The sequence below is a fragment of the Anguilla anguilla genome, chromosome 3, assembly GCF_013347855.1.
Source record: "Anguilla anguilla isolate fAngAng1 chromosome 3, fAngAng1.pri, whole genome shotgun sequence".
Lineage (NCBI taxonomy): Eukaryota > Metazoa > Chordata > Actinopteri > Anguilliformes > Anguillidae > Anguilla > Anguilla anguilla.
This window is the reverse complement of record NC_049203.1, coordinates 1,093,519-1,120,578: the sequence shown is the minus strand read 5'-3', so window position 1 is coordinate 1,120,578 and position 27,060 is coordinate 1,093,519. Positions and strand designations below refer to the sequence as shown.

Genomic DNA, 27,060 nt, shown 5'->3' with positions numbered 1-27,060 from the left:
GCTCATTGGACCAAACAGAAGTCAATTACTTGGCAGATGCATTGAGGTTTGATTAAATCCAAGAATCTCAGTCCTTGTCTTGGGAGAGCTTCAGGGTCTGCAGGTTTTCAGTGTTATGTAATTGATCAATTAAAGCCAGTTAATTCACCTCACCTCATTTTTAGGTCTGAATCCGTTACTCATTTATGAGGTGAAACCTTGACCCAGAGCCTGGGTCATGCCAAACACCATCAGGATGTAGAGCCCTGGTTTATTTTATGAAATAACTTAGTCTATATTAGGGGTGTCCAATCTTATCCGAAAAGGGGCGGTGTGGGTGCAGGTGTTCTCGGATAAGACTGGAGACCCCCTGGTTTACTGTTGGGGTAATGGGGGATCCCCTGGTTTACTGTTGGGGTAATGGGGGATCCCCTGGTTTACTGTTGGGGTAATGGGGGATCCACTGTGTGCGCGTTTTCATTCAGACCATGATTGCAACCTCAGAATAACAAGCTGCTAATTGTCCTTAATTTGACACTTAATGCCTGTTGAAGTATTCAGCCCCTTAAGGCCAATTATCTCAGAGACAGCCGCGTTTGCCATGGAGAATAAATGTCTCATATTCACGGGTCACAAATACTAAGTCAGATCAGCCAGCGCCTTAATGTGCTTGTGGCAAAGAAAGAGGTTTTTTAAGCTGTGAAATTACAGACTGGGAGGTGTAATCAGTGGAGCTCTGATTACTGAAAGTGTGGTCACCTGGCCACGGACGCTGAACAGGTTGGGGAAGATTAAAATGAGTTTAAAGACAAAACAAATGTTTTTTTTTTTTTTTTTTTTTCCCCTTTTTTGGGGGGGGGGGGTGAAGAATTATGGCACTTTAAAAACGTGAAAAGTTTGAAAAGTTTAAACTTTGAAGAACGGCATGGGTTTGAGAATGGCATTACTTGTGATAAAAGACCGTAAGCACATCCTTTCTACAGCCACGGCAAAAAGGAAGCTGAAAAGGAGATATCACAGAGGTTCCTAAACTGTAAAAAGCGATGAATAAAAGGTTCTGTAGAAACAATTTCAGGCTGCGTTTTATCAGCTCAAACGGAGGTCACAGGTGGAAATGAGTTCAACACTTAGTCTAACTCAACAGCACACTGCTTCACACAGTTATAAACAGACATACTTTAGAAATTACTCAGCTGGACTTGTTTGGGCAGGTAAAAGATCATGATTACGTTTCGGTACGAATGCAATCATATGGTTCTAGTTCAGATATTACTTTTCATAATAAATATTAAGGGACATATTTTCAGGCCTCTGCTTGTTTTTAGAGTAGAAATGTAAAACAGCCATTGACATCAACCTGTCACAGGCCAGCCTCCACAAAGTTTTGTAAGTGATGAATAAATGAATTATTTCCGTGGAAAGCACAGACAAAGCTCACAGTTCTTGTTCTAATTATAGGGATTAATTTTCTCTCTGCCACCTTCTGCCAAAATAGATATTAAATCCAGGTGGTTAATTAGGAACCGGGAAAGCTTGGCTGAGTTGTGTGCACATGGTTGCATGCCATATTGGATTTGAAATTTAATTGAACAGAATATTTTTGTAAATGAACAGAATGACTCACTGGTCTGATGTATGAGTCATGAAATATAGTACCAGGTTGCAGCTGATTCCAAACTGAACTCAGTCTCAAACCTAATTTATCCTGGATTAAACTGTCTTCTATATTTACTATTGTTTATTGACTCATAAAAAATTCAAATGTCAAATGCTTCTCCTTCACAAATAGGTCAATGATCAAGAAGGTGATGACGTCTATTATTATTTTTTAAATCCACGTCAAGGACAAATGTTCCTTTAATTCAGGTCTGAGTACAGATTGGTGATAACATTTTACAATGCCATAATCAAACTATCAAAATGATTCAGTGTGTTATCTTATTGTATTGCATTATTGCATGTGTTCTTTTATGCAGGAATAGACATTTACTATATAAGACATACTGATAAAAACTGACATAAACAGGTTTCCAAAAATGTGGTTGGTTACAGGTCTGTGACACACAATAAAATAACTTGAACATCAAACAATAATTTGAATATGAAAATATTTTTTTTTTAAATTTTGTGGCCCATTGCTTCACAAATAAAGCAGAGACGAGAGTTTCTGCTTCACAAAGACGTGATTAATCAGAAGATGAGAGGAAACGAGAACAAGCAGCAAACAAACATTCAGGGGGAAAACACCAGCGGGACCCCAGCCACAGAACTTAATGGAGAGAAACAGGGAGTTTGGAGCAGTTCATGGCAAGCGGAGTCCTGCTGTCATTTGTTGGCCTGGAACTGGACGGTGCTTTTGTTGGTGTGCTGACATTGTTCTCAGTCATCACCATGGGAATCGACACAGCTATTAGATTGCCCGTCCCGTTCCAACTTTTGTTTTTACGGTGGTTTCCTGGCAAATACCTCTCCGTTTTCTTTTCAGGCAAGAGAAAGCATGTTCCAACCAAACTGGAGAATAGTCTTCCTTCTAGTAACTACAAAACAGCCATGACATCACCGGTAAAAACAGGCACACCTGAAAGGAATGGCACTTAGGGTAAATGCACGCTAATCCATCTCATCAGACATACTTATGCCTCCAAACCGCATTCCAGTTCCAGTAACCGTAAGCAAAGTGCAGTTTAAACAATGTGCTGACTGCTACGCTGCTGCTGCCTTGTGCGTTATGGACTAAAGGCGAATGCGACATAAACTCTGGTGTATGTAGTTAAAAATACATATTTGATAAGGCGTGTAATGTCAACTTGCAAACACTAGTTGGTTAGTGTTGGGATTCTGCCTTACACACCAAGCTGTGTACATTACAGATCTTAGGCACCGGAGGAGTGTGGAGAAGAAAAAAAGTGTTTGACATGTAAAACAGCCAGGCTGAGCCCTCTGGTGGAGTAACTGCAGCTGTAGAAACTACTTCTCCCAGCCAGTTCTGTCTTCCGGCCATTTTCTGCTTTCCCCCATTCATGGAAGATACATTATTTATTTCTCGCGTAAAAGCAAAAATGTAAAAGCGCAAACGGGGGAGTGACGGCGTCTCCTCGGGCCTCCTGTGGGGAAGGAAGCTGACACTCGTCTTCTCCAGAGGTTCAGACCGCAAATATGGCCTCGAGGCCAGCGTGATATTCAACAAGCTCCTGCATCAAAAACAAGGATGTTTATCGCAAAAGACACAGCACAGCGCTGCTAATGATGAAGATATTAACAACCCAGTTCATTAGAGCGAGAGAGAGAGAGAGAGACAGAGATGGTGCGAGAGAGATGGCTGATTGCCAGAGTTATAATAACAGAGCCATAAGAAAGGGAACAGTGGGCATTAGAGAAAGCAGGTCATCAGGGAGAGTCACACTTATCTCAGTGCCTGAAAGGAAATTAGAATCTCAGTGTAATTATTTGATGTAATGAATTCATGTCCAAGGTTTATGTAAAATCGTTAGCGTTCACCTCACCATGGAAATTTTCCACAAGTGAGAATGTGGGCTTTCAAGTGTAAAAATAAACATCAAAGGACATCAGCTTCAGGAATCAGAGAATGTAGTGTAATGTCATCTTTATCCAACAGATGGAGACAAATAACTTGGTATGTCATGTAATTGCAATTTATTTCTACAGTGGAATTAAGATACAAAATTACAACAAATGTACACACACCTGGCAGCCTTTTTTAAATATAATTTAACAGTCACTTTCATTTTTGTAAAAAAAAAAGAAAAAGAAAAAAAAAACAATTATACAAATTATTTGTATATATTATTCACATCATGGGCAGTTCTCCAGTTAAAAGCCATCGTAAACACACTTATTTTTGCAGATCTTCTGTTGGGAGCAGCAGGCCTTTTGATCGATCACTGAAGCAGACATTTTTAGGGCCTAGTGACAGGTAAACATTCCACAGTGCAAATTAGGTGAGGCTTTGATAACGGTCCTAAATCACGTTTCTCATTCGCAGTTGCGGCTCACTCGTTAGAGACTGCCTCCATTTTAATTTCAACTGTTATAGCGGGGGGTGGGGGGTGGGGGTCAATTCCGGTCCTGGAGGGCCAGTGTGTGTTTTTGTTTCCACCAATTACCCTGGCTGAATGAGCTAACTGGCTGTGCACCAACCCTGGTTCACTCACAGATCACAGTAAAATGCCGCATACAGAACAGTCTTGAGCTGTCCATCATGCGCTTAGCAAGAAATGTAGCTAAAATGTCAGATGACGTAAATGTTAGGGCTAATTAAGGCCAGAATTTGGCATGAAAACCAGAAACAGACGGGGATCTTGTTGCCCAGGTTAGTGTTAAAGGACCACCCTCTGCGTGATTTACTTGAAATAGTTTCTACTTGAACAAAAAAACGGACTGATATTTTGTTACACATTATTTAAGGTAGTTCCTGTTCCATCTTTCTGTTATTCTTAATTATGTGCGATACTTGGTGCGAAATTATACCGAGATGCTGTTACAAACAAAAAGAGTAGCCAATGACAGCCTTCCATTACAGACAGAGAGTAGCCAATGACAAAACAGCCTTCCATTACAGACAGAAAGCACCCAATGACAAAACAGCCTTCCATTACAGACAGAAAGCACCCAATGACAAAACAGCCTTCCATTACAGACAGAAAGCACCCAATTATAAACCAGCCTTCCATTACAGACAGAAAGCACCCAATGATAAACCAGCCTTCCATTACAGACAGAAAGCACCCAATTACAAAGCAGCCTTCCATTACAGACAGAGAGTAGCCAATGATAAATCAGCCTTCCATTACAGACAGAGAGTAGCCAATGATAAACCAGCCTGCCATTACAGACAGAAAGTAGCCAATGATAAACCAGCCTGCCATTAGCCAATGAAGTGAGACTTGGAGCTGGGCCAATAGGAGGCTCACTGCTACAGCGTATTCCAGGAAAGTGCGAAACCCATCCTCCACTCAGTGCAAACAAGTACAAAAAGACTAAATCATAATTTAAAATTTTTTTCCAAACATTTACAAATAACTTAAAAAAGGACAGCGAAAACAAACTGGAGTGAATACTGAAGTTGGAACTGTTTGCATGGTGGAGAAAATATCATATTTACATATTTATATAAGGGACATACAAGTGAGTGTTATCTGAAACTAACAAAAATTAATTGAAGTGAGACTCATTTAACTTGATATTGATTGACAATGAGCTATCAGCTCTGGTTTACTTACCCCTTGCATACAGTCATTCTTTTAGTTTCTCCCCCTCTCTCCAAACAGCCATTGAGAAAATGGAGCCCAGTATCAAGATTATCTCTAATCAGAGTAATCTCAATACAACATTCCTGTGATACGCGTGTAAATAAACTCCATTTATATTAGATATTTGATATTTATTAGGAGTCTTGTAAAGTGTCTTCAGACGCGGAAAGGGCACTTTTGGGCTCAAGCTGAGAGAGATCGGAGTTCTGTGCCCCCGTCCCGTCCTCCTGCTCTTCGACGGCGCATGTGGGCCGCACGGCCAGCGGCGGCCCGTCTGCTTGGGTCCCTGGTGGGGGCCCGTCCGCTTGGGTCCCTGGTGGCGGTCCGTCCGCTTGGGTCCCTGGTGGTGGCCCGTCCGTTTGGGTCCCTGGTGGGGGCCCGTCCGTTTGGGTCCCTGGTGGCGGCCCGTCTGTTTGGGTCCCTGGTGGGGGCCCGTCCGTTTGGGTCCCTGGTGGGGGCCCGTCCGTTTGGGTCCCTGGTGGGGGCCCGTCCGTTTGGGTCCCTGGTGGCGGCCCGTCCGCTTGCGTCCCCGGTGAGGGCCCGTCCGTTTGGGTCCCCGGTGGGGGCGCGCTCTCGCCCGCGTCTCCCGATGAGTCGTCCCTCAGCGCCCGGGCGCTGTCCGCGTAGCTTCGGCTCAGCTCGGCGTCGGGCATGTGGGTGGCGTGGATCTCCGCCAGCTTCCTGTACACCCGGCAGAGCGCCCGCGGGTTCTCCTGGTCCACCAGCGCCGCCGCCAGAGCCAGGTGGAGGTACCCCACAGCATCAAAGGCATCCTGGGTGCGAAGCCAGAACCATGGTGTTAAAAAGGGACAGGGATCCCTTTCCGGAATCCTCTGATATTATTTCAGTTGTAGCGTGTTTTTTTTGATTGGCCCAGGAGGGGTTTTATGTGCAGCAAATTATATTTTTGATACTTACAGGAGTTTTTCTGAACAACCAGCTAGCTTTACAGTGGTGGGTATGACGACAGTGATGTTCAAAGCAAGAGAACATGTTTCAAGTAAAGCCAAAATGGTTTGCACTGGGGCAAATTGAAAACATGCTTTAAAACTGAAATGATATTTTAAAACCCCAGGAACGTGAACTAAGCATACATAACTGAAATATCAAAACCTCCCAGACAGTGTACTGAACATCCATTAAACCTGAAATAATATTACAAAACCCCAGAAAGTGAACTTTAAAAGCTGTGCTTAGCCATTATTCTAAAGAAAGCAAATCCTGGACAAACCTGTACATCACACATGTGTGTCCAATCACGAGAACCAAAGTTATACATCTACAAGGAAAAGTAAGCAACTGCTAGGCAGTAAAATTAAAGCCTTAGTTTCACTTTGACACTTATACTGAGCTACCTTATAATATTACTGATAATCAGGAGCTGCTTCCTGTTCTAGACTGTTCTCATTCAGAATTAGATTCTTCCATTTGGGATGTAGCAATCAATTTTTGTTTGTTAATCTGTTCTGACGTGTCCTGAGCCAGACTGGGGAAGAAAAAAACACAGAACAGTGCCCTGGAAACCTTTTCAATCAAAGAATGACATCTGAGCATCAACTGGAAATAATTCCATTCTCCACAAAAAAGCAGACATGGATATAATTGGAAAACATATCAGTACAAAGAGGCTTAAAATGCCAAATGTTTTCATATCTTAAAGTCTGCGTTAAGGAGAGACATTGGCCTCCAACTCAAGCAAAAGGTGAAGAATTCCTCCCCTACCTTTAGCTTGTGTAGGGTCAGGTCTCCCAGCCTGCAGTACACTTTCACATAGTACTGGGCCTCCCTGGGGAGCTCCAGGAGGGCGGGGCTCAGCGATAAGGACTTCAGGTAGTAGTTCTCTGCCAACTCAAACTGCTGGAGGGAGTAGTAGACCGTGGCCAGCCGGTGGAAGGCAGTTCTTTCCTTCAGACGATCCCCTAAGAAGGAGACACATTCCAGAATACTTTATATGATCGTTATCATCAATATACCTGCTTAGAGCTCACCTGATGTAATCTGAGATATATATTACGATGCCTTGCAGTTACAGATTTACAGTAAATATTGACTCTGATTAGAACACGTTTGTTGTTGTTGTTAGTAAGGACTATGGTGGCTAGTTAGGCCAGAGAACTATGGATCTAAGGGATGTTCGGTTCTATATTTTGGCAGGACACCACCACAGTGCCCTTCAACTAAGGTAACCTCACAATCCACAGCTTTACCACACTAGGTCAGCCTTACAGTCCACAGTTGAATTGTTTCGTTCAGATCCAGCTCTATGGACAGCTTGCAGTTAGTGAAACCATACCATACTTTTACCCAACATAAGAGCAGCTGAGTCAGCTCAGCTCAATAGCGCAGTCACGGAACGCAGGTGAGACGCGTACCTGTTGTGGTGCTGACCTGCACCGCGAGGACCGCGTACTGCAGAGCTGCCTCATACTGCTCCTGGCTCGTCAGCAGCTCTGTGAGTTTGCTCAGGAGCCGGAACTCCGACTGGACGTCCTTCACGCTCCTGGAAAAAGGCAGGCTGCCATCCTGCACAGACGTATATCATCACACAGACAAAATGAGCATCACTCAAACCCACATGACTTCAGAGACCTGGGTCTGGCATTTAGGGGCCGTTGGTTAGCACATCCTGTTCAGGCTCTGTTTCATGGGCCCCATGGTCTGGTATCTGTTAAGGCTCTGTTCCCGTGTGTGGATGGGCCCCACAGTCTGGTATCTCTTAAGGTTCTGTTCCCGTGTGTGGATGGGCCCCACAGTCTGGTGTCTGTTAAGGCTCTGTTCCAGTGTGTGGATGGCCCCCATGGTCTGTTAAGGCTCTCTGCCAAATCAATTGAAGATTGATTTTGGATGCCATTTAACTGCCCTCCATAAGGAACAAGTAGCTTCAGAGTTAAATTATTTGACCCAAGGTCTGTACCCTCAAAGAACATACATAATGAATTATACCTATATTGTCAGTGTTTAAGTGTTTAAAATGTTATTTGGTTGATCTAAGGTCAATATTTTCTCAATGAATAATGGCTTTTGCTGTTCTCATTGAGATTAATAAAGTAAAAAGGTTTCCAACCACAACATTGGAATGTAGGCCCCAGCAAGAGCAGACTCAGATTCTTTTCCTGCGCAGAGCCGTAGCTCTACAGATATCAATATTAATGGATAATAGATACATACCCTGTAGAATGGGAGCGCGGAAAGACGATTTCTGTGTCCTTGGAAGAACACGTCCCCGGCCTCCTCATAAATACTCGTGGCGAAGTAGGGATCATTAACTCTCAGGGCAGTTTTTACTGCCGCCTGGAACAGACGTTTATAGCGAGAACATTCAGTGGACTCTGATAAGAGATAGCAACGTTCACTCCTCTTATAAAAATAACATACATCTGATGACCTGTTTCATTTGTCAGTTATCAATGTTTAAAGTTTAACTTTGTTGATAAGCAGAGGAATTTACGTGATTTGATCTGAGAAACAAAATCGATTCCATTATAAGTGGTTTTTCTTCAGACTGTGGTGCAAGAGATCAGTTCTTTCAGTGTAACTGAGCTGTGCAGACATTTGGTCATAAAGGATCAGAGAATCAGCATTTACAGGTCAATAAACTGGAGGTCCTCAAGGACGCACACAACACACACACACACACAAGTTTACCAGATACCCATAATTTTCTGCTCCTCATAACCAAGTGTTGCTGCAGGGTACCCCTATGTTTAGATGTACCCCTCTCTCTCTTTCTCTCTCTCTCCCTCTCTCTCTTTCTCTTTCACTTCCTGTTTTTTCAGCACCATTTCTCAGTTTCATCTCCCCCCCCCGTTATGAGAATCTGAAGCACAGGTGCTTACCTGTAGGTACATGTCGGCAAGCTCGTCCTCTCTGATTAGGTAGTAAATCCTTCCCACCTGGAGCCAGGTCTCTGACTCCTCCTCCCTCTTCCCCAGGTCGATGGAAATCCGCAGACTCTGCTTGGTGTAGTCCAGTGACTTCCTGGAGGACCTGAAAAATTTATCTGCTCATTTCGCAGTTCCTGACGCTCGGGAACAAGCCTTCATTTCCAGATCATTAATCTCATATCAGCTGTGCTGTCAGTGGTGTCTAAATACCTGTTTACCTTCCATGGCCACACCTCATCTGGGTGAAAAGGTAGCCCATTTAACAGCTGATATGACAGGATGACTAGTTTACCTTCATGTTTTCCTTTCATCTATTAGGCATTAAATGGCCAATCATAAACACCAAACAGGCATGTGAAACTACCTTCATTGCACCTTCAATGGATATGACATTCATCCCACTACAGAACAACACAGTGTAGAGACCAAAGGATCGGATTTACATGCAGCTTCGATTTACACCAGTAGACCCGAATATGGTCGCTCCAGACATAAGCAATAATAAAGCTGTGAGCTTACTTCTCTGTGTTTAAGGACAGGTAGAGATTGCTGAGGATCTCCAGATATTCTCCCTCCAGCCTCTTGTCTTTCAGTTCCCGTGACAGCGCCACACAGTGTTCGTAGTAGATGATGCACTGTCCGTGCAGGAGCAAGTCGCAGTACAAATGGCTCAATGCTTTGGCCACAACCATCTGACCTGCAGTGACAGGACAAGAGAGAGGTCAACCTCAAATAATCACAAGCCCATAATCACAATACAATAATCACGGTCACATAATCATGGTCCAATGAAGTGCTTTCAAATCAAATCACTAATTCATCTTCTGAGACAGTCCAGCATCAAAACACAGTTGAAAATCCTCCAGCCAAAATTGTAATTCTCAAATGAACACACTCAATACCGGGAGAGAGCACAACAGGAGGAAACATAACTTCTACCACTGGTTCCTGGGTCACGCCCCCGCTTGTGTCACACAAGCTTCTCGGGCGAGGAACTGAGGATCATCTAGCCGGCTGATTTCTTTAATTAGGATTTATTGAGCCTTTACATTTTTTCCCCTCACTTGCTAGTTTTTAGCAGTTCAGCACCTTTCATGTCTTTATTAGTCACAGTGTTTTGCTATTTCTCAGTAAAGAGTCCTTGTGGCGGCATCTCTGTAGGAGCAGCACTGACCCGTCGAACCCGAGCTGAGGCCGGAGCGTTTACTCACTGTGGAGGTTTTTGGCGCCGATGGCGATCAGCAGCGCGGTCTCGTAGGACAGGAGCACGTCCTGGGTCCGCCCCCTGTCCCGGTAGCTCCGCCCCAGCCAGAGGAGGGCCTGGGCGTGCTCGGCGTCGGTGGGCCGGTCGGCCAGCTCCTGGAAGAGCGGCAGGGCGCGGAGCAGGAAGCGCTCGGCGAGCGTGGGGGCGCACACCGACAGCGCCAGGCACCCAAGGTTGGCCAGCGCCAGCGCCTCGTTGCGCTTGTTCCCGTTCTCCCGCGAGATCTGCAGCGCGCTGTAGAAGTGGCGGGCGGCCTCGGGGACACGCCCCTCCTTCCGCAGGCACAGCGCCAGCAGGTTGTAGACCACGCCCCTCTGGGCGGGGCTGTCCGTCTCGTTCAGGGATTGGAGGAGGGGCTTGAGAGTGGCGGCCGCTCGCTCCTCCTTCCCTGTTAGCACCAGGAGCCAGGCCAGCAGGACGGAGGCCTCAAACCCCTCCTCCTCACTGATGTGGCCCCCGGTGTCGCTGATGTGGTCCCCAGTCTCACTCATGTGGCCCCCTGTGTCACTGATGTGGCCCCCAGTCTCACTCATGTGGCCCCCTGTGTCACTGATGTGGCCCCCAGTCTCACTCATGTGGCCCCCTGTGTCACTGATGTGGCCCCCAGTCTCACTCATGTGGCCCCCAGTGTCGCTGATGTGGCCCCCAGTCCCGCTGATGTGGCCCCCGGCCCGCTGGGCACACTGCACAGCCATCTCCAGGGCCCCGTGCTGCTGGTAAATGCAGGCCAGGCTCATGCACAGGTCCCGCTGCATCCGCAGGTCTCCGTGGCGACTGGCGATGGACAGGGCCTGCTGGAGGTACACCACGATCTGGGCGGGGATCAGCGAGGTGCCCTCCCGCCACTGCGGGTTCAGCCGCACCGAGTTCTTGATGAAGACCTCGATCTTCTGGAAGGCGTCCGGCAGCGAGCGGTCGGGGGCGGAGTCCAGGCTGAGGGAGGCCAGCGCCATGTGGGGCAGGTACTTCCTGTGGTAGAGCCGGCTCAGCATCCAGTTGAGGTCGACGGGGGCCAGGGGGCGGGCCTCCTCCTCCGCCAGGCTGATGGAGAGGAACTGCAGCCGCTCCACGAAGGGCAGCGCGTCCTCCACCTTGCCCAGCTCCAGGAAGAGGCGGAGCGCCAGGTAGCAGCTGCGCGCCTCCAGGTGCCGGTCGCTCTCCACCACCGCGCGCCGCAGCGACAGCTTCAGCAGCTCCAGCTCGAGGGCGGAGCCGAAGCGGTGGCCCGGCAGCCCCAGCAGCAGAGCGCAGGCCCGCTCCAGCGTCAGCGCCAGCTTGTCCTCCAGCCGCTGCTGCAGGTAGATGGCGGTCAGGCCGGTGTAGAGCGCGATGAGGAGCGGCAGGTCGCGGAAGCCCGGCAGCGGCACGCGCAGCGCCTCCTCCAGGTAGACGCGGGCCTGCGAGTACTTGCTCTTCCTGGCGCACAGGCGGCCCAGCAGGAAGCAGCTCCGCCGCAGGGCCCAGGGCATCCGGCGGTTTTTGGCGGCCTCGCGGACGCCCTCCAGGTGCTGGAGCAGCTCCTCCTCCGGGACCCCCCCGAAGGCCGAGCCCAGGAAGGAGTAGGACAGGTCGTACAGCTCCCGGTAGGACTCCCGAAAGCCGTCCTCGTTCAGCAGGGCAAGGGTGGGGTCGCAGGCCTCCCCCTCCTCCCCCTCCCAGCCGCCCTCCTCCAGGAAGAGCGCGGGGTCCTCCTCGAACTCGTCCATCTCCTTGAAGGTGTCCTCCAGGCTGAAGGACAGGGGCTCCCCGTCCTGGTCCAGCAGGCTCTGGGAGGCGTAGACGGACAGGCGGGGCGAGGAGGGGAACGGGGGCGAGTCGCCCTTCTCCATAAACACGCTCTGGCGGGCGCTGACCGGGGGCTTCGGCTCTGTCAGGGACAAAGCACAAGCTAACGGGACGTTTAGAGACGCTAACCTGCTCCGATTCTCAAACGACCTCTAACCCATAGATTAATCAGGAATGCATCAATCCACGGAATGTCTCTCTCTCTACGAGTTTACATGAGAGATAATCATAACAGTACTGTATAATTAAACTGTGTCGACGTATAATACGATTACACCATTGTTATGAAAAAGGCACTTTAAAAGACGTTTGGCAAAACTTCATTATTTCAGAGAACGACACCTATGCACAGCGTAAAATATTAAAACAACAACCACAAAAATAAAATGTGCAAGTTTCTCAGAATGACCGATAATTACCTTGCTTCGGCTGATTTTTGATGTAGGGGAAGTCGGACTCATCCAGCCTATCTGCACAGTAAAGATACAGCCAATCAGAGGGTTTGGGAAGGGGGAGGGCAGCCAATGACATTAGAGCTGAAAGAGCAGGCCTTAGATAGGCTGTGCTCACCTAGTCTGTACACAGTGCTGATGTCCGTGGTGGAGAGCTTGCTCAGGAGGCCACTGTGGTACTGCTCGTTGCAGGGGTTAAGCTGGCTGAGAGCTGCCCGCTCCTCCTCGCTCAGAAACACCAGCCGCCCGTCGCTGAGAGGAGGAGAACAAAGACAGCTCTATCAGCCCCCCAGCGTGACCTTTCCACCGGAGCACCGCCCCCTCCACAATAAAAGAAACCCTCATCACCCCCAAGGTCATCAAGGTTGGGACATAAACACTCTAATCTCAACTGTCCCAGTCTGGATCTTTGTTTGTAAATATAGGACATGGAGCCCTTGATATGAGCAATAATTATTAAGCGCATTATGTCGGCATGGCAACGCTGGCCTATCAGAATATTCTGCCGTGCAGTAGAAACTGCATAAAATGTTGATAAAACTGTTGTCAAGTACAAAAAAGTTTAGAGCATAAATCTTTCTGTCATTTAATGTATAGAAGGGTGATAACTGGAAGAACAGTAACCGCTCAGTGCTTTCCATAAGCTGTGGAATGTTAATATAGCATATGCTTTTTATCATGAATGATTCAACCCTTCATAGGCACCATCTTTCTTCTCCTGAACTGATTAAACGCTTCAGTATTTCCTCAGCAGAAGCCAAATATCATTTGTGCTCACAGCGCTGTCTGGGGATTCAGATGGGAAGTCACTTCTGATCATTACAGCTTAAGTGGTTTAATAATCATCAGTTTAAACACTAATGTCTGTGAGTTATTCACATCCCTGGTATGAAGCCGCAACAGTGTTCCTGAAGCTAAAAATTAATTAGTCTGTCTTCTGCCACCTGTGTACAGATAGTGCAGTCTAACCCTTTCAGTTCTGCTGAGGCCACAACATTTAAGACTCCGGCTGAAGGACACAGTAACTCTGCTGCTTTGGATTTGAACCTGCAACCTCCTACTTATTTCTCCAGTTCCCAAAGCACCCACACAGGGTTGTGATTTTATTGCCATTCCGTCGCCGGCATGCCTTACAGGGGTCTGACATTCTCCGGCCTCATGTGGGCCTTCTGGACGAATCCCATCTGGCCGCTGGAGAAATGCCGTCCAATGAAAACCTCCAGGCTGGCGAGCAGGAAGCCCACCACCTCGATCAGATCCCCCCGGCTGAACTGCAGCTCGTCCAGCCCCAGGGGATTGTGGTCTACCACAGCCACGCAGGTGCCCGTCACTACAAGAGCAAAGCAGGGGGGAGACACTCAGCCACGCCGACCGTTTCAATAAAAACATAAACAGAAAAGCACTGTCTGGTGGGATTATGATTTTGATAATTACGTGTGCGATACTCACCAACAGGATGTTCAAACTGTGCTTTAGTCACACGAGGTCCACATGCAGTTCCTGGGTACTTCCTAAAAAACCACCTGTGGTAAAAATTGACACTATAATTCAACTGCATGGAATACAAACCAGCTAACCATACATTGTTCCCAGTTGTTCTGGAAAATTGAATTTAGGCGTGAAACAGAAATTACAAATCCCCTGATCACGGTGCATTTGCTTAATCATACAGTTAAAGTTAGACAAATGTAATTCACTTGGGTATAGGTGTAGTTACTCACTGGTATAAGGGGTGGTGTAGGTGGGTATAGGTGTAGTTACTCACTGGTAGAAGGGGTGGTTTAGGTGGGTATAGGTGCAGTTACTCACTGGTAGAAGGGGTGGTGTAGGTGGGTATAAGTACAGTTACTCACTGGTAGAAGGGGTGGTGTAGGTGGGTATAAGTACAGTTACTCACTGGTAGAAGGGGTGGTGTAGGTGGGTATAGGTGTAGTTACTCACTGGTAGAAGGGGTGGTGTAGGTGGGTATAGGTGTAGTTACTCACTGGTAGAAGGGGTGGTGTAGGTGGGTCTAGGTGTAGTTACTCACTGGTAGAAGGGGTGGTGTAGGTGGGTATAGGTGTAGTTACTCACTGGTAGAAGGGGTGGTGTAGGTGGGTATAGGTGTAGTTACTCACTGGTAGAAGGGGTGGTGTAGGTGGGTATGGGTGTAGTTACTCACTGGTAGAAGGGGTGGTGTAGGTGGGTATAGGTGTAGTTACTCACTGGTAGAAGGGGTGGTGTAGGTGGGTATGGGTGTAGTTACTCACTGGTAGAAGGGGTGGTGTAGGTGGGTATAGGTGCAGTTACTCACTGGTAGAAGGGGTAAGGTAGAGGCTGCATGGAGAGGACTGGCACGAGGCCGTGCTGGCCACTCTTCAGTAAGGTCCCCTCCCACACCGTCTCCTGTCCGGTGTCCCGGACCATGACCAGGTCGTCCTTCCGGAACACCAGGTCCTCTTCTTCGGTGTGCCGGCTGTTGTACAGCGCTTTCGCAAAGAAGGAACCTGCAAACAAACACTTCCGGGTCACCAGAGGGTCGGGGGTTCCTTAAGCAGATCTTTACTGGCAGTGGCGAGGAGTGGTAACGCTAGCTCATGCAATCCTTATTGGAAGCAGTGGGAAGTGCTAACGTTAGCTCATGTAATCCTTATTGGAATCAGTGGGAAGTGCTAACGTTAGCTCATGTAATCCTTATTGGAATCAGTGGGAAGTGCTAATGTTAGCTCATGTAATCTTTAAGGAAATCAGGGTGAGGTGATTAGATTATGATGCTAGATTATGTAATGTTTATGCTCAGCGCGGTGGAATGCCAGTACTGCTAGTAATGCTTCACGTCTCTAAAAGTAGAAGATCTGATATAGTGTGAAGGTCAGACATAGTTTCATAATGACATGGACATTATTTAACCCTTTAAGGAGTGAAACCTGTAAGCTCCCCAGGCAGTCTGCCTCACTGGAACGTGCAGACTGACAGCTAAATATGACATGACACATACATACGACATATACACCTTACAGTCTGTTTATGACTATGACTGAAATCAGTCTTACATGAAGAAGAAACTCAAATATTTTCATTTCAAGCCACCGAAAATGCACATGAAGAATGCAGACAGCACAAGGTGCTTTAGAGACCGAGCTTGTTATCGAGTCTTTCAGCAAAGACCTGATTCCAGAGCCACACACCTGTGCTGACCAGGTGAGCACAGAAGCACTTTGGGTTCCCCTCCACGCTGAAGCATATGACCTACTGCTCATGCGGGGAAATGCAGCTTCCTAACAATGATCTGCCTTACAGGCCCTTACTGCAGCATCACCTCCAAACCAAAAAAATTTAATTATCATAAGCATAACTAAATATCAGAAGCATTGCTGCTTCTTTCAGTTTCCCAAAATCCCAGAAGTCATCTGGGACACTACCGAGGGACTGCAGCCCTGTGCTGAAAGAAAGTTCCAGAGCGTTCTGAAACAGAACAGAAAGCAAAGATCACCTGTTCTGAAACAGAAAAGTAAATATCACCTGTACGGTATGACAGGTATTTGAGCGGAGGAAACTTTACCGTGGAACAGTCAGGTGACCCGCACACAGACAGGTTAAACCCTGTACCCGCACACAGACAGGTGACCCGCACACAGACAGCTTAAAGCTCTTGCCTTCTTGCAGGAGGAGCCCCAGGTAGAGGGTGGCCAGGTGTTCCTCGTCCACCGTCACGCAAATCTCCACGTCGCTCAGCCGAGCCGAGTCCAGCCAGAAGGTCTGATCGCACAGGAAGTTCTCCAGGCACCGAGCCACGTAACCTGGCAACAGAACAGCGCATTTCCCCCTCACTGTCATCCAGTGTCCCACCAAACAAACCAAAACAAAACCTTTCAAAGCTTCAGTGTGATCAGCCTGAGTCACACTCCACCGCAGACTCCCCCTGTCCCCAGCCAGCCCTACCTAGAGACAGGTAGGTGGAGAACTTCCATATCTCCTCAACGGTCTTGAAGGTGATGATGAAGCAGTCCTTCTCAGCGTGGACAGACAGGAGACGAGCGGAGAGGTCCTGAACAGAGACGCCGGCAAGAAGACGGAGAAAATGAGCAAATACTCTCTCCCATGTCACTGCCAAAAATCACACAGCTTTGAGCACCCACATAAATGTACTGATTTTTAGTAAAAATGTAAATGTACATTTTTACTGAGCTGAAAATCCTGCATTTCTGACCTTAAAGAGCTGGATGACGTCCTGGCTGTTACTCTCCACCACCCTGAGTCGTGTCCGCAGCGCCTCCTGCAGGTCACTGTCCGGTTCACCACTGCAGCGCCGCCTCCCGCGAAACACCAGGAGCACATCTGCACAACACAACACACTGTATTACACACACAATTACACACAACACAACACACTGTATTACATACATACAATTATGTATGGGGGAACAGAGCCTTAACAGATACCAGACCATGGGGCCCATTCACACACTGGAACAGAGCCTTAACAGATACCAGACCATGGGGCCCATTCACACACTGGAACAGAGCCTTAACAGATACCAGACCATGGGGCCCATCCACACACTGGAACAGAGCCTTAACAGATACCAGACCATGGGGCCCATCCACACACTGTAACAGAGCCTTAACAGACACCAGACCATGAGGCCCATCCACACACTGGAACAGAGCCTTAACAGATACCAGACCATGGGGCCCATCCACACACTGTAACAGAGCCTTAACAGATACCAGACCATGGGGCCCATCCACACACTGGAGCAGAGCCTTAACAGATACCAGACCATGGGGCCCATCCACACACTGGAACAGAGCCTTAACAGATACCAGACCATGGGGCCCATCCACACACTGAAACAGAGCCTTAACAGATACCAGACCATGGGGCCCATCCACACACTGGAACAGAGCCTTAACAGATACCAGACCATGGGGCCCATCCACACACTGGAGCAGAGCCTTAACAGATACCAGACCATGGGGCCCATCCACACACTGGAGCAGAGCCTTAACAGATACCAGACCATGGGGCCCATCCACACACTGGAACAGAGCCTTAACAGATACCAGACCATGGGGCCCATCCACACACTGGAGCAGAGCCTTAACAGATACCAGACCATGGGGCCCATCCACACACTGGAGCAGAGCCTTAACAGATACCAGACCATGGGGCCCATCCACACACTGGAGCAGAGCCTTTACAGATACCAGACCATGGGGCCCATCCACACACTGGAACAGAGTCTTAACAGATACCAAACCATGGGGCCCATCCACACACTGGAACAGATACCAGATCATGGGGCCCATCCACACACTGGAACAGAGCCTTAGCAGCATGAGAACAGCAGTCTGTCGCCTCAGGGGCTCCAGCTCTGTGAGACTACGGCAGACAAGTGGGTGGGCAGAGCCTGTACCTGAGGAGAAGCGCTCCCCCACTGCCAGGGACACGGTGCTGCCCCTGCTGAAGGCCGACTTCTCCTTCCAGTAATTTCCTGGCTTTGGCTCCACCTCCACACTCTGGTCCGACACCTGGTCATCCTCACCTGTATCAAAGCAAGGACACACTCCTTAACTAATGACCCAAAACAAGGACACACTCGTTAACTAATTACCCAAAACAAGGGTAACTAGATTAGAGCTCCAAAGCTGGAGATCCACTGTGCACCCGCTCCTGTGTAGCCTGCTTATGAGAGTCCAGTGAGAGAAATGACTGTGTAAATGGGTTTGAGAATATCCTACCACTAACCCATACACGCCTCAAACTGATGCCATTTCATCATGCAGTTCCAGTCAGAGTAAGAGTTCAACTTGCTTATTTATGTGAGCCGAGTGAGCTGCTTCTGGAGATGTAAAATATCCTTACGCCTACCTTTATACACCATGACGCACTTTGTTTATGGCAAATATCAGATGAGAATTGAATTAGCAAGTGTGCCGTTTCCTGGCTGCAAGTAAACAGGATCTGGAGACTGTGTGGTGTCTATATATATCTACTGTAACAGATGCTGGAAGGGGGAATTTCCTATGTAAAACGGTAACAGCATTCCCAGATTGTGAATGGCAAGGAAAGGATGTTCCAGAGCTTCCTCTTCAGCCTCTGGTGACACAAACATTCAAACACTAAAACAGCAGCTCTTCTGTTAAAACGAGTGTGATTAGCTGGTTAACCTTTTACATTCAACAAATAATACATTTTTAAATTATTGATATTACAATCACCACCAGTCCACGTGCACTAATCATCTGAATGTCAGTGTTTTGATCACATAATTTCTTTTTATATTGTAATGAGCCATACACCAATGGGTGTTGTGTAAAGCTGGCCTATCACCTAGCTATACAGCTATAATCTAAACACCTCTAATTAAAGCTGCTAATCTAGGGCTAAAGATGTGTATCTTAACCTAATGTATGTTGTGTGGTGTAGAGGTGTGTGTACAAACTAAAGGAAAGAAGTGTGATTTAAGTGAGCAAGTGACCCTAACCTAACAATATGCTACCCTCTCTGGAAGATATCTGAGGTATGGTGACTCCTATGATATCCTTTATGTGTCATTGTTACAAGATAACCTTCTCCTCTGGTTTTAAAGTACAGCATTAAGGACACAGAAAGACATCTTTTCAATGTTTTTTCCCCTTTTTCTCCTAATTTCTTAATCCCCCATCGCATCAGCGCCCACAATCATGAGCTCTCCTTGAAAGTTCATGTGCAGCAAGTCTGGCTCACACAGACATGAGTCGGAGGAAGACATGTTGGCACCCAATCAACACGCAGGGGGCGCTAGTGCCCAATGAGAAACTATCACTTCAGCCAACCGAAAAGCTCCCTTCCCAGGGTCAGGATAACCCCAGGCTTCCCTGCGGGGCTGTGCACCATAGTTGGCATTAGAATGGCCCAAATTTGATACCAGACTGTGAGGCTGACGCATGCCCTGCAACAGGACAAGCCCCCAGCAGCCCCATCTACTGTACCTTTATCCGTGGTCATGATGTCATTTCCTGGAAAGAGCTCATTGGCTCCACCCGATGTGTATGGCGGCTCCCTCCAAAGGGCGTCCAGCTCCGCAGGGGAAACGTCTGTGAGGCAGGAAGCAGGTTTATGATGCGTGAGGGTCACCCCAGAGGTCACCCGGAGCCAAACACCACAAACAACACCACACCAAGCACAACTGCAGCTTTGTTTAACAAACAACGGCACACACAAGGCAAGCCCATACAGGGAAGAATGCCACAGACACAGGCCAACCACACACACACAAGCCAACCACACACACACAAGCTAACTACAAACACACACACACACGCACACACACACACAAGCTAACCACACACAACCCAACCTCACACAGAGAGAATACCCCACACAGGGAATAATGCAACACAGTGACACCTGACAGGACCCAACAGCATGCTGTTTCATCACATAAAAACCACAGAACAAAACAATTCTTCACAGAAGCTGAAATAACATGACATCAGCAGTACTAATCAATGTTCAGCTGCTCATTAATGTGACATCACTGATTTGGGGACTATCCTTGGGGTCAGCATCCCTAAGGCCATAAAGCTACCAGGAGGAACATTTCAACATCCTGACCTCTGACCTTTCCCCGTAGTGCCTCCGCCCAGCCCGAAACGCAACTCAAATAATAGTTTGATTTAACTGTGTCGTCATTCACTAGGGACCTCAGGACAGCACAGACCAACACAAAGCTTTACACACAGAGGGGAAATGCCACTAATTTAACACCAATCCAATACCGGACACAGCAGGGTGCAGCAGAGTTAGTGACGACATGACAGGACGGCACACGTGGGGTCCCATGCACAGGGCCCGGTTACCTTCATTACTCAACACGTTACCCATACTGCACAGGGACACAAGCAGCGGCTTTCCTGCGCGAGTTAATCTCCCTCCTCATGGCAAAACCTACAGAGACCAGGACAGGACCAACCTGAGAACAAGAAGCAGCTTCTCAGAGAGACTCCAGAGCAGCACGACGCCATTTTGTCCCAGTCAAAGACGTCCCCCCAAAAAACAGCACTCTGTTTCGGTGTCCAGGATTATGTTAGGCTTTCCTTAGGAAGCCACAGGGTCTGTGGGCAGCGCTCCACTCTCTCTCTCTCTCTCTCTCTCTCTCTCTCTCTCTCCGTCTCTCTCCTCCCCTGCCCAGTGGCTGAATGCACAATGCCCACTGTGCTCAGCGGCTGGCATGCCTGTGTGGGTCGGGCAGTACCCTCATGTGACAGGGGGGCCCTGTGTCCAAACCTCACGTTCGCCGTTGCCTCATCCGCGCCCATCAACAACTTCTGGAATATTCTGCGCTTGGAGTTTGCGTCTCCGGCCAAGAATCAATGGGCATCACCATCACAGATTACAGTTCTGCCTTGCCTTCTTAAAACATCAGCTTCCTGCCGCAGTAACTAAAGCTCCGTTTTGCACGTTCGTGTCCGTGGAGAGAGATGACAGACGAAGCCGTCTGGGTTCTGCCCGGGCGAGGGATGTCCTGTTCGGGCCAGGCCATCCAGCAGGCTCAGCCCCCAGCTCAGCGCACGGCCTCACAAATCCTGATTATTTTCACACCATTTACCCACAAAAAAAACCCCAAGGAATCCCAGCAGCACAGGGGAAATCCCCGCTCTAAAATCCGTGCGTGACGGATCTGGGAATCCGTGGCGTTTTCCCTGGGATGCCCGGCTGGGAAGTGTCCCGGGTGTCCCGGTCGCCCCGGCGACAGCGCTCAGAGAGTTCCGGGGGCAGAATTCCGAGGAGAATTCCGGTGCGGACGCCGCGGCCGGGCTGCAGGCGGAGAGGACAGCAGGAGGAACTGAAAAGACGGAATGGCTCACGCCTGGCTCTCTGTCCGCCGCCACTGCCCACTCCACACTGCCCGCGGCCCGATCGATCCTGAGAGGTTTTACATATTGGATCTGAATGTATGTGCATTTCTGTTTGAGTGCATCTCTGTGCGTTTGTTTGTGTGCGTGTGTGTGTGCAGGTGTGTGTGTGTGTGTGTGTGTGTGTGTTGTACATCGCTCTGGATAAGGGCGTCTGCCAAATGCCTGTAATGTAATGCAATGTAATGCAGCTGTGTGCGTGTGTCTGTGTGTGTGTGGCCCTGTGTGCGCGCGATTGTGCGTGTGTGTGTGTGTGTGTGTGTGTGTGTGTGTGCGCGGCTGTGGATAGCTGTCTTTGAATATTATTTTGTTTATTTATACTTGTGTGTAAATGTCTGCATGTTTGCATGTGTCACTACTGAGCTTGTGATCTAAACAAGTGAACGGTCCCCCTTTAAGGAAGGAACGCATCAGCGGGAGTGATGGAGCAGTGGAGTGTATTAACTTGGCAGAGGGCCTAAATGGCCCCATTAAGCGCGGTTTCCTCTCCGAGCCGAACTGCTGCGGAGTGCAACGCCAGCAGGACCGGAGCGCTACGTGTGCGTCGGCAGAGCGTCGGCATGCAGGGTGAGTTATGCATCAGGAACGGTCAGCGCGAGCGGCATGCCGCCCGGGACAAAGCGGAAACATGTTCCCTGAGTGGGTTCAGCCGCCATCGAGCCACACGCGTCTCCTCCAGGCCAGTCACGCGGAGCTGCAGGCTCCTTTAGCTCAATTAGCGTGGAGACAGGAGACCCTGTTCCTGAGCTGGAGTGAATCCTGCTGACACAGTTCTTCAGATGGTCAATGCCATAAGTACTCAGAGATTCTGCTGGAACCGGTACGTCAAATTATCTATGAGGATGCAACGTGATTACATCAAAGTGCCACACAGTACTACAGGAGAACCAGTGACTGTTTTACACCCCACAGGCCACACAGTACGACAGGAGCTCACTTGTAATGACAAGGACATAGGGCCCAGCCAGAGCTCACAGACAAACACCAATACCTGAGGCCAGGTGCTCCATTTCTCTCCTACTGTCCATCAACTCATAACTACACAGACCAGGAGCCGCTCACACAGAACACTTGTCTCCATTGTATTTCCCGTAATTCATTATGCATTATCCGCATTATACTAATGACTGCTAATGGACACTGCCCTGCAGATGTTCGATGTGTATGCCTGTGCATATTCACCTGGTGTTCTTTAGACAAGATTTTACTCTGGAGAGGAGGAGAAGGGTGACCTCTACTGGGATTGCGAGCCAATAGGAAGAGAGCTTTAATCTCTGTGTTTCCTCCATAGCTGATGTCACAGTGTGGCCCCCCCAGGACAGCCATACAGACCACACTAATCAAACCCAGATGACGGTAACAGGGATGAACATGGTTTGGTCCTCCTGACAGTGGCCTCTGTCCTGGCCCCCCCCCCCCCCCCCCACGCCCCAACGGGACAAAAGCCGTACCAAGCAAATGAGACAAAAACCTTCCTCACGGCGTCTTGTTTACATCGAGAGCCAATCAGTCGGCTCGTAATCAAATCTCAGCCACTCACGCGAGTGATCGCTGCTGTAAACAGCCCGAAGAGACCTCCGGTGTGAACGTGCATCTCCCCGGCTTCCGGTGGAGTGCGGGGAACTAATCAGATCCGAGAAACAGCTTTTCCGTCTGCGTGACGGAGGAGACGTCTGGAGCCCGGGGGCGTTTACGACGAAGCTCCAACCGGCACAGCTGAGCACACCGGAGCTGGCACCGTAAACACGTTAACGTGAATCCAGTGAAAACAAAATCAGAGCCAGCGCCTTCACTGACTCTCTAACGTCACCACACTCTGATAAAACAACAGACATTCGGACAGACATGTTCAGACAAAAATGACCTCTGATGTTCATGAAGAGGACTTTTTAAAAATATTTTTCATTTGCAAATCAGTGTTTCTCTCTGTGCTTCGGTTATGTTGAAATGCGAGTTTGTTGTCCTGTCTGGTCCTGTCCAAAGAGCACGGCTATCAATGGAGAGCACAGGGCAGCCGGTAACATGAGCTCGCAGCACGGGCTCTAAGTTTAGAACGGCACCTTTTCTGAGAGTACACAGCCAGAGCGGCATGCCACAGCCAGCCAGCCCGACCAGAGAGCCAACCCAGCACAGAACCAACCCAGCACAGAACCAACCCAGCACAGAACCAACCCAGCACAGATCCAACCCAGCACAGAACCAGCCCAGCACAGATCCAACCCAGCACAGATCCAACCCAGCACAGAACCAGCCCAGCACAGAACCAACCCAGCACAGAACACGGGAAAGGAAAAGACAAACGTGTGGAAACACCGGTCCGGTCATTAACTTAGGTTTCCTCAGCTTGTGTGCGTGAGTGAAAGAGACAGAGAGAGAAAGAGAGAGAGAGTCCTGCAATCTTTTCTCTGCTCTCCCTGGTCTCACTTGTGAGTGAAAATAGAAAGTCAACAGCAACAGTCTCTCGCACACAAAACACACGCCTGTCCTTTTGCTTCAGTGTGTAAAAAAATGACAGACACAGACACTCCGGGACACATGAGCCCAAACTTCTCACCCTCTCGTAGCTTGTACACACACACACACACACACACACACACACACACGCACACACACAGTCAGAACGTACCTCTGTCCTCCTGGTTGTGTAGTGTCGGTGTGTTCCTCATTTGGCTGTCAGAGCCCGGCTGGCTCGCAGAGGGAGGTGAGTCGCACGGGGAGGTTTGGAGCCAGGGTCATTCTCCTCTGTCTGTGGAGCGGACTGCGTGCGTGTGTGAGCGTGTGTGTGTGTGAGCGTGTGTGTGTGTGCGCGTGTGTGAGTGTGTTTCAGCGCTCCCTGTTTCTACGTGTCCTGGCACGAAAAACAGCTCTCAGAGGAAACGGTTAAGCTCCGCCCCCATCCTCCACTCTACAGGAATGTCTCCAGACCGCTCTCTCACACCCCTCTCTCTCCCAGGGATGGCCCCTCTGGCCCAATCAGGTCAGCAGTTCCCCGCTGGGCGTCCAGAGAGGTACACAGCCAAGCAGAGGTCACCAGGCAAAAAGGATCTTTCAACCGCACGCTTATAGGACTGATAAGTCCTGATTGCTGTGAGAGACAGAGTATTTATTTTAACTGATTTCCTAGCTCACCAAAGAACAGGTAAACTCCACATTACGCACTGCAGTGAATGGGCCTTTCATTTTAACTTCCCTGCTTCCCTAAAACTGACCGGAATGAGAAGTATGTCAGTTACTTCCTGAGATGCGAGTGCAGTTGCAGAGGCGGTGGATCTGGACGGGCAGGTTCCGGCTCAGGGCCGGCACAATGGGATCATTATCCACGTAACGAACGTCTCCAGCAGAGGAGCCGTGCATGCCCAACACAGCGCTCGGTCGCATTCCACACACGCCTGTCCTGGAGCATTCACAGCGCTCGGTCGCATTCCACACACGTCTGTCCTGGAGCATTCACAGAGCGCATGCAGCAAACACACGTCTGTCCTGGAGCATTCGCAGAGCGCATGCAGCAAACACACGCCTGTCCTGGAGCATTCACAGAGCGCATGCAGCAAACACACGTCTGTTCTGGAGCATTCACAGAGTCAGAGCACATGCAGCAACACACGCCTGTCCTGGAGCATTCATAGAGCGCATGCACAAACACATGCCTGTCCTGGGCATTCACAGAGCGCATGCAGCAAACACATGCCAGACACTCAGAGAATTCCCACCAGTCAAACCTGAGTGCATTCCACACCCCTGTCACAGAATCCAGAGGAGCCTCCTCTTCCTCAGGCTCATTCCTTCCGATTTAAAGGTAGCGTTTGGGTCACTGAACTTTGTTTTGCGGTTTCTCATAACCAGTGTAGTTTTCCCCTCAGGTCCTTCCTCTCCCGCTCTTCCTCCCTCCCTCTCTCTCTCTCTCTCTCTCTCTCCCTCCCTCCCTCCCTCTCTCTCTCTCTCAAGACAATGCAAAGTCCCTCCTTGTGACACTAGCTTGCCTTTTTTCCCTCTCGGTTAAATATCAACTCCAGACGGGACGGCACATCCTGCAGTTACAGCATCAGCTCTGAGCGTGGATATCAGCGAGGTCTGTGACCATGTGACCGTAGGACTGTGACCATGTGACCGTAGGTCTGTGACCATGTGACCGTCTAATCGGGCTGTTCTATAAGCAACCCCATCCCGGCCTTCAGAGTGAGATAGCAACGCAGCGCTCGAGTCGGCGGGGTCATCCGTCCGTCGGTGGCTGCGCAGAGCGAAACGGCCTGGCTGTGAAACCGGACGATGGCGAGAGAGTTGGCGGCGATCGCGGGCTGTGAGAACGCGTAAGAACCCAACTGGACGGCGGTGTGAGCTCAGCGCACGCACCGAGCGCCTGATGCTCGAAGTCCCCCCTTCTCTGCTGGATCATAAAATAATGACGTAATGTTATTCTTCCTGTTCATTGTATTATGGCGCTGGCTCTGGCGACTGTTAGCACGTTAGCGCCCGCTGTTGTTGACACAATGGGGCGTCTGGGGGGAGAAAAAAAAGAGGAAAAGGTCACTTCCTCGGGTCTGCAAAGCCAGAGAAACGTTACCCAATCACGACCTGCATGAACCGCCATGAGCCTGTAGGCCCATCTTCACCATACGCCAGGGCCAGAGGAGGAAAATCCAGGTTCACAAAGTAAAAGTCCCACGGGATTGTGTTGCTATCACTTGGATTTGCTGATTAGCGCGGTTCTTCTGCCAGGAAGTAGAACTAATCAGCAAAATCAGCTGGCTGAGTTCACGGGCAGAAGAAAGACAAGACAGGACTTTTACCTTCTGACCCCTGGACTTTCCACCTCTGACAAGGGCTGTCCAGCCCTGTTCCTTTAGATCTGTCATCCTGTATGTTTTCAGTCCAACCATAACAAAGCACATCTCATTCAACAGACACAGATCTCACTGAGCAGCTAATTAGTCGAATCAGCTGTGCCAAATCAGGGCTAAAATGAAAACATACAGACAGGTAGATCTCCAGAAACAGCGCTTTGCTCAAGAAGAGTTTGGGCGTGTCGCGAGATAACGATCAATCTGACAGCCAGGCACTTTGAGCTTGTTCCCCTGGATGGCGCCATCAGGAAGACCAACTTCCTGTTTTTCAGTCGCGTCCTTTTTTGTGGGTTGCAGCACAATTGTTCTCCACGATTCGTTTTTCTTCCTTTATCGGGAAGCCAGATCAGAGCATCCTAAAACATAAAACTCTGCAGATTTTCCCGGTGCCCCGATGAACTTCACCCTGATTGCGCCAGCTGCCGCGGGTCCTGAAGTGATAAGGGCTTGGCAGAGATCAGTGTAAATTACAGCTGAACAAAACGTTCGCCATAAATATCTTGGCCTGCTCTTTGTGGATTAAAGACTGACAGCAGGTCACAAACAAACGCGTGACCGGTGTACTCGCGAACAAAAGACAAAGGATCGGTGTTATATGCATCGTGAATGCGCGCAGTTAGTTGAAAGACAGAAGAACCATCTCTGCTGTAATCACGTGGTTCGTAAAGTAGCTTTGCCTGCTGTCGAACGCACTATAACTTC

General features: G+C 49.0%; 1 protein-coding gene across 4 annotated transcripts; it reads right to left on the bottom strand.

Moving 5' to 3' along the window:
• Nucleotides 1-3,566: 3,566 nt before the first annotated feature.
• Nucleotides 3,567-25,401, bottom strand: sh3tc2 (SH3 domain and tetratricopeptide repeats 2). Of its 4 annotated transcripts, XM_035411113.1 has the most exons (20): nucleotides 24,144-24,198; nucleotides 20,462-20,549; nucleotides 19,592-19,696; nucleotides 18,034-18,162; nucleotides 16,824-16,951; nucleotides 16,556-16,661; nucleotides 16,270-16,413; nucleotides 14,928-15,120; nucleotides 14,084-14,157; nucleotides 13,769-13,964; nucleotides 12,753-12,886; nucleotides 12,602-12,652; nucleotides 10,345-12,264; nucleotides 9,653-9,830; nucleotides 9,086-9,236; nucleotides 8,418-8,540; nucleotides 7,622-7,772; nucleotides 6,972-7,168; nucleotides 5,606-6,022; nucleotides 3,567-5,524 (listed from the first exon to the last, which is right to left on the bottom strand). In XM_035411113.1, the coding sequence occupies exons 2-20, from the start codon at nucleotides 20,484-20,486 to the stop codon at nucleotides 5,384-5,386; spliced, it is 4,563 nt and encodes a 1,520-aa protein (XP_035267004.1). In that variant the 5' UTR covers nucleotides 20,487-20,549; nucleotides 24,144-24,198; the 3' UTR covers nucleotides 3,567-5,383. The 4 variants fall into 4 exon arrangements, with proteins under 4 accessions (XP_035267004.1, XP_035267003.1, XP_035267006.1 ...); XM_035411112.1 differs by lacking the exon at nucleotides 20,462-20,549 and having other exon boundaries at nucleotides 24,144-25,401; XM_035411115.1 differs by lacking the exons at nucleotides 20,462-20,549; nucleotides 24,144-24,198 and adding an exon at nucleotides 25,237-25,401.
• Between the last annotated feature and the right edge of the window lie 1,659 nt (nucleotides 25,402-27,060).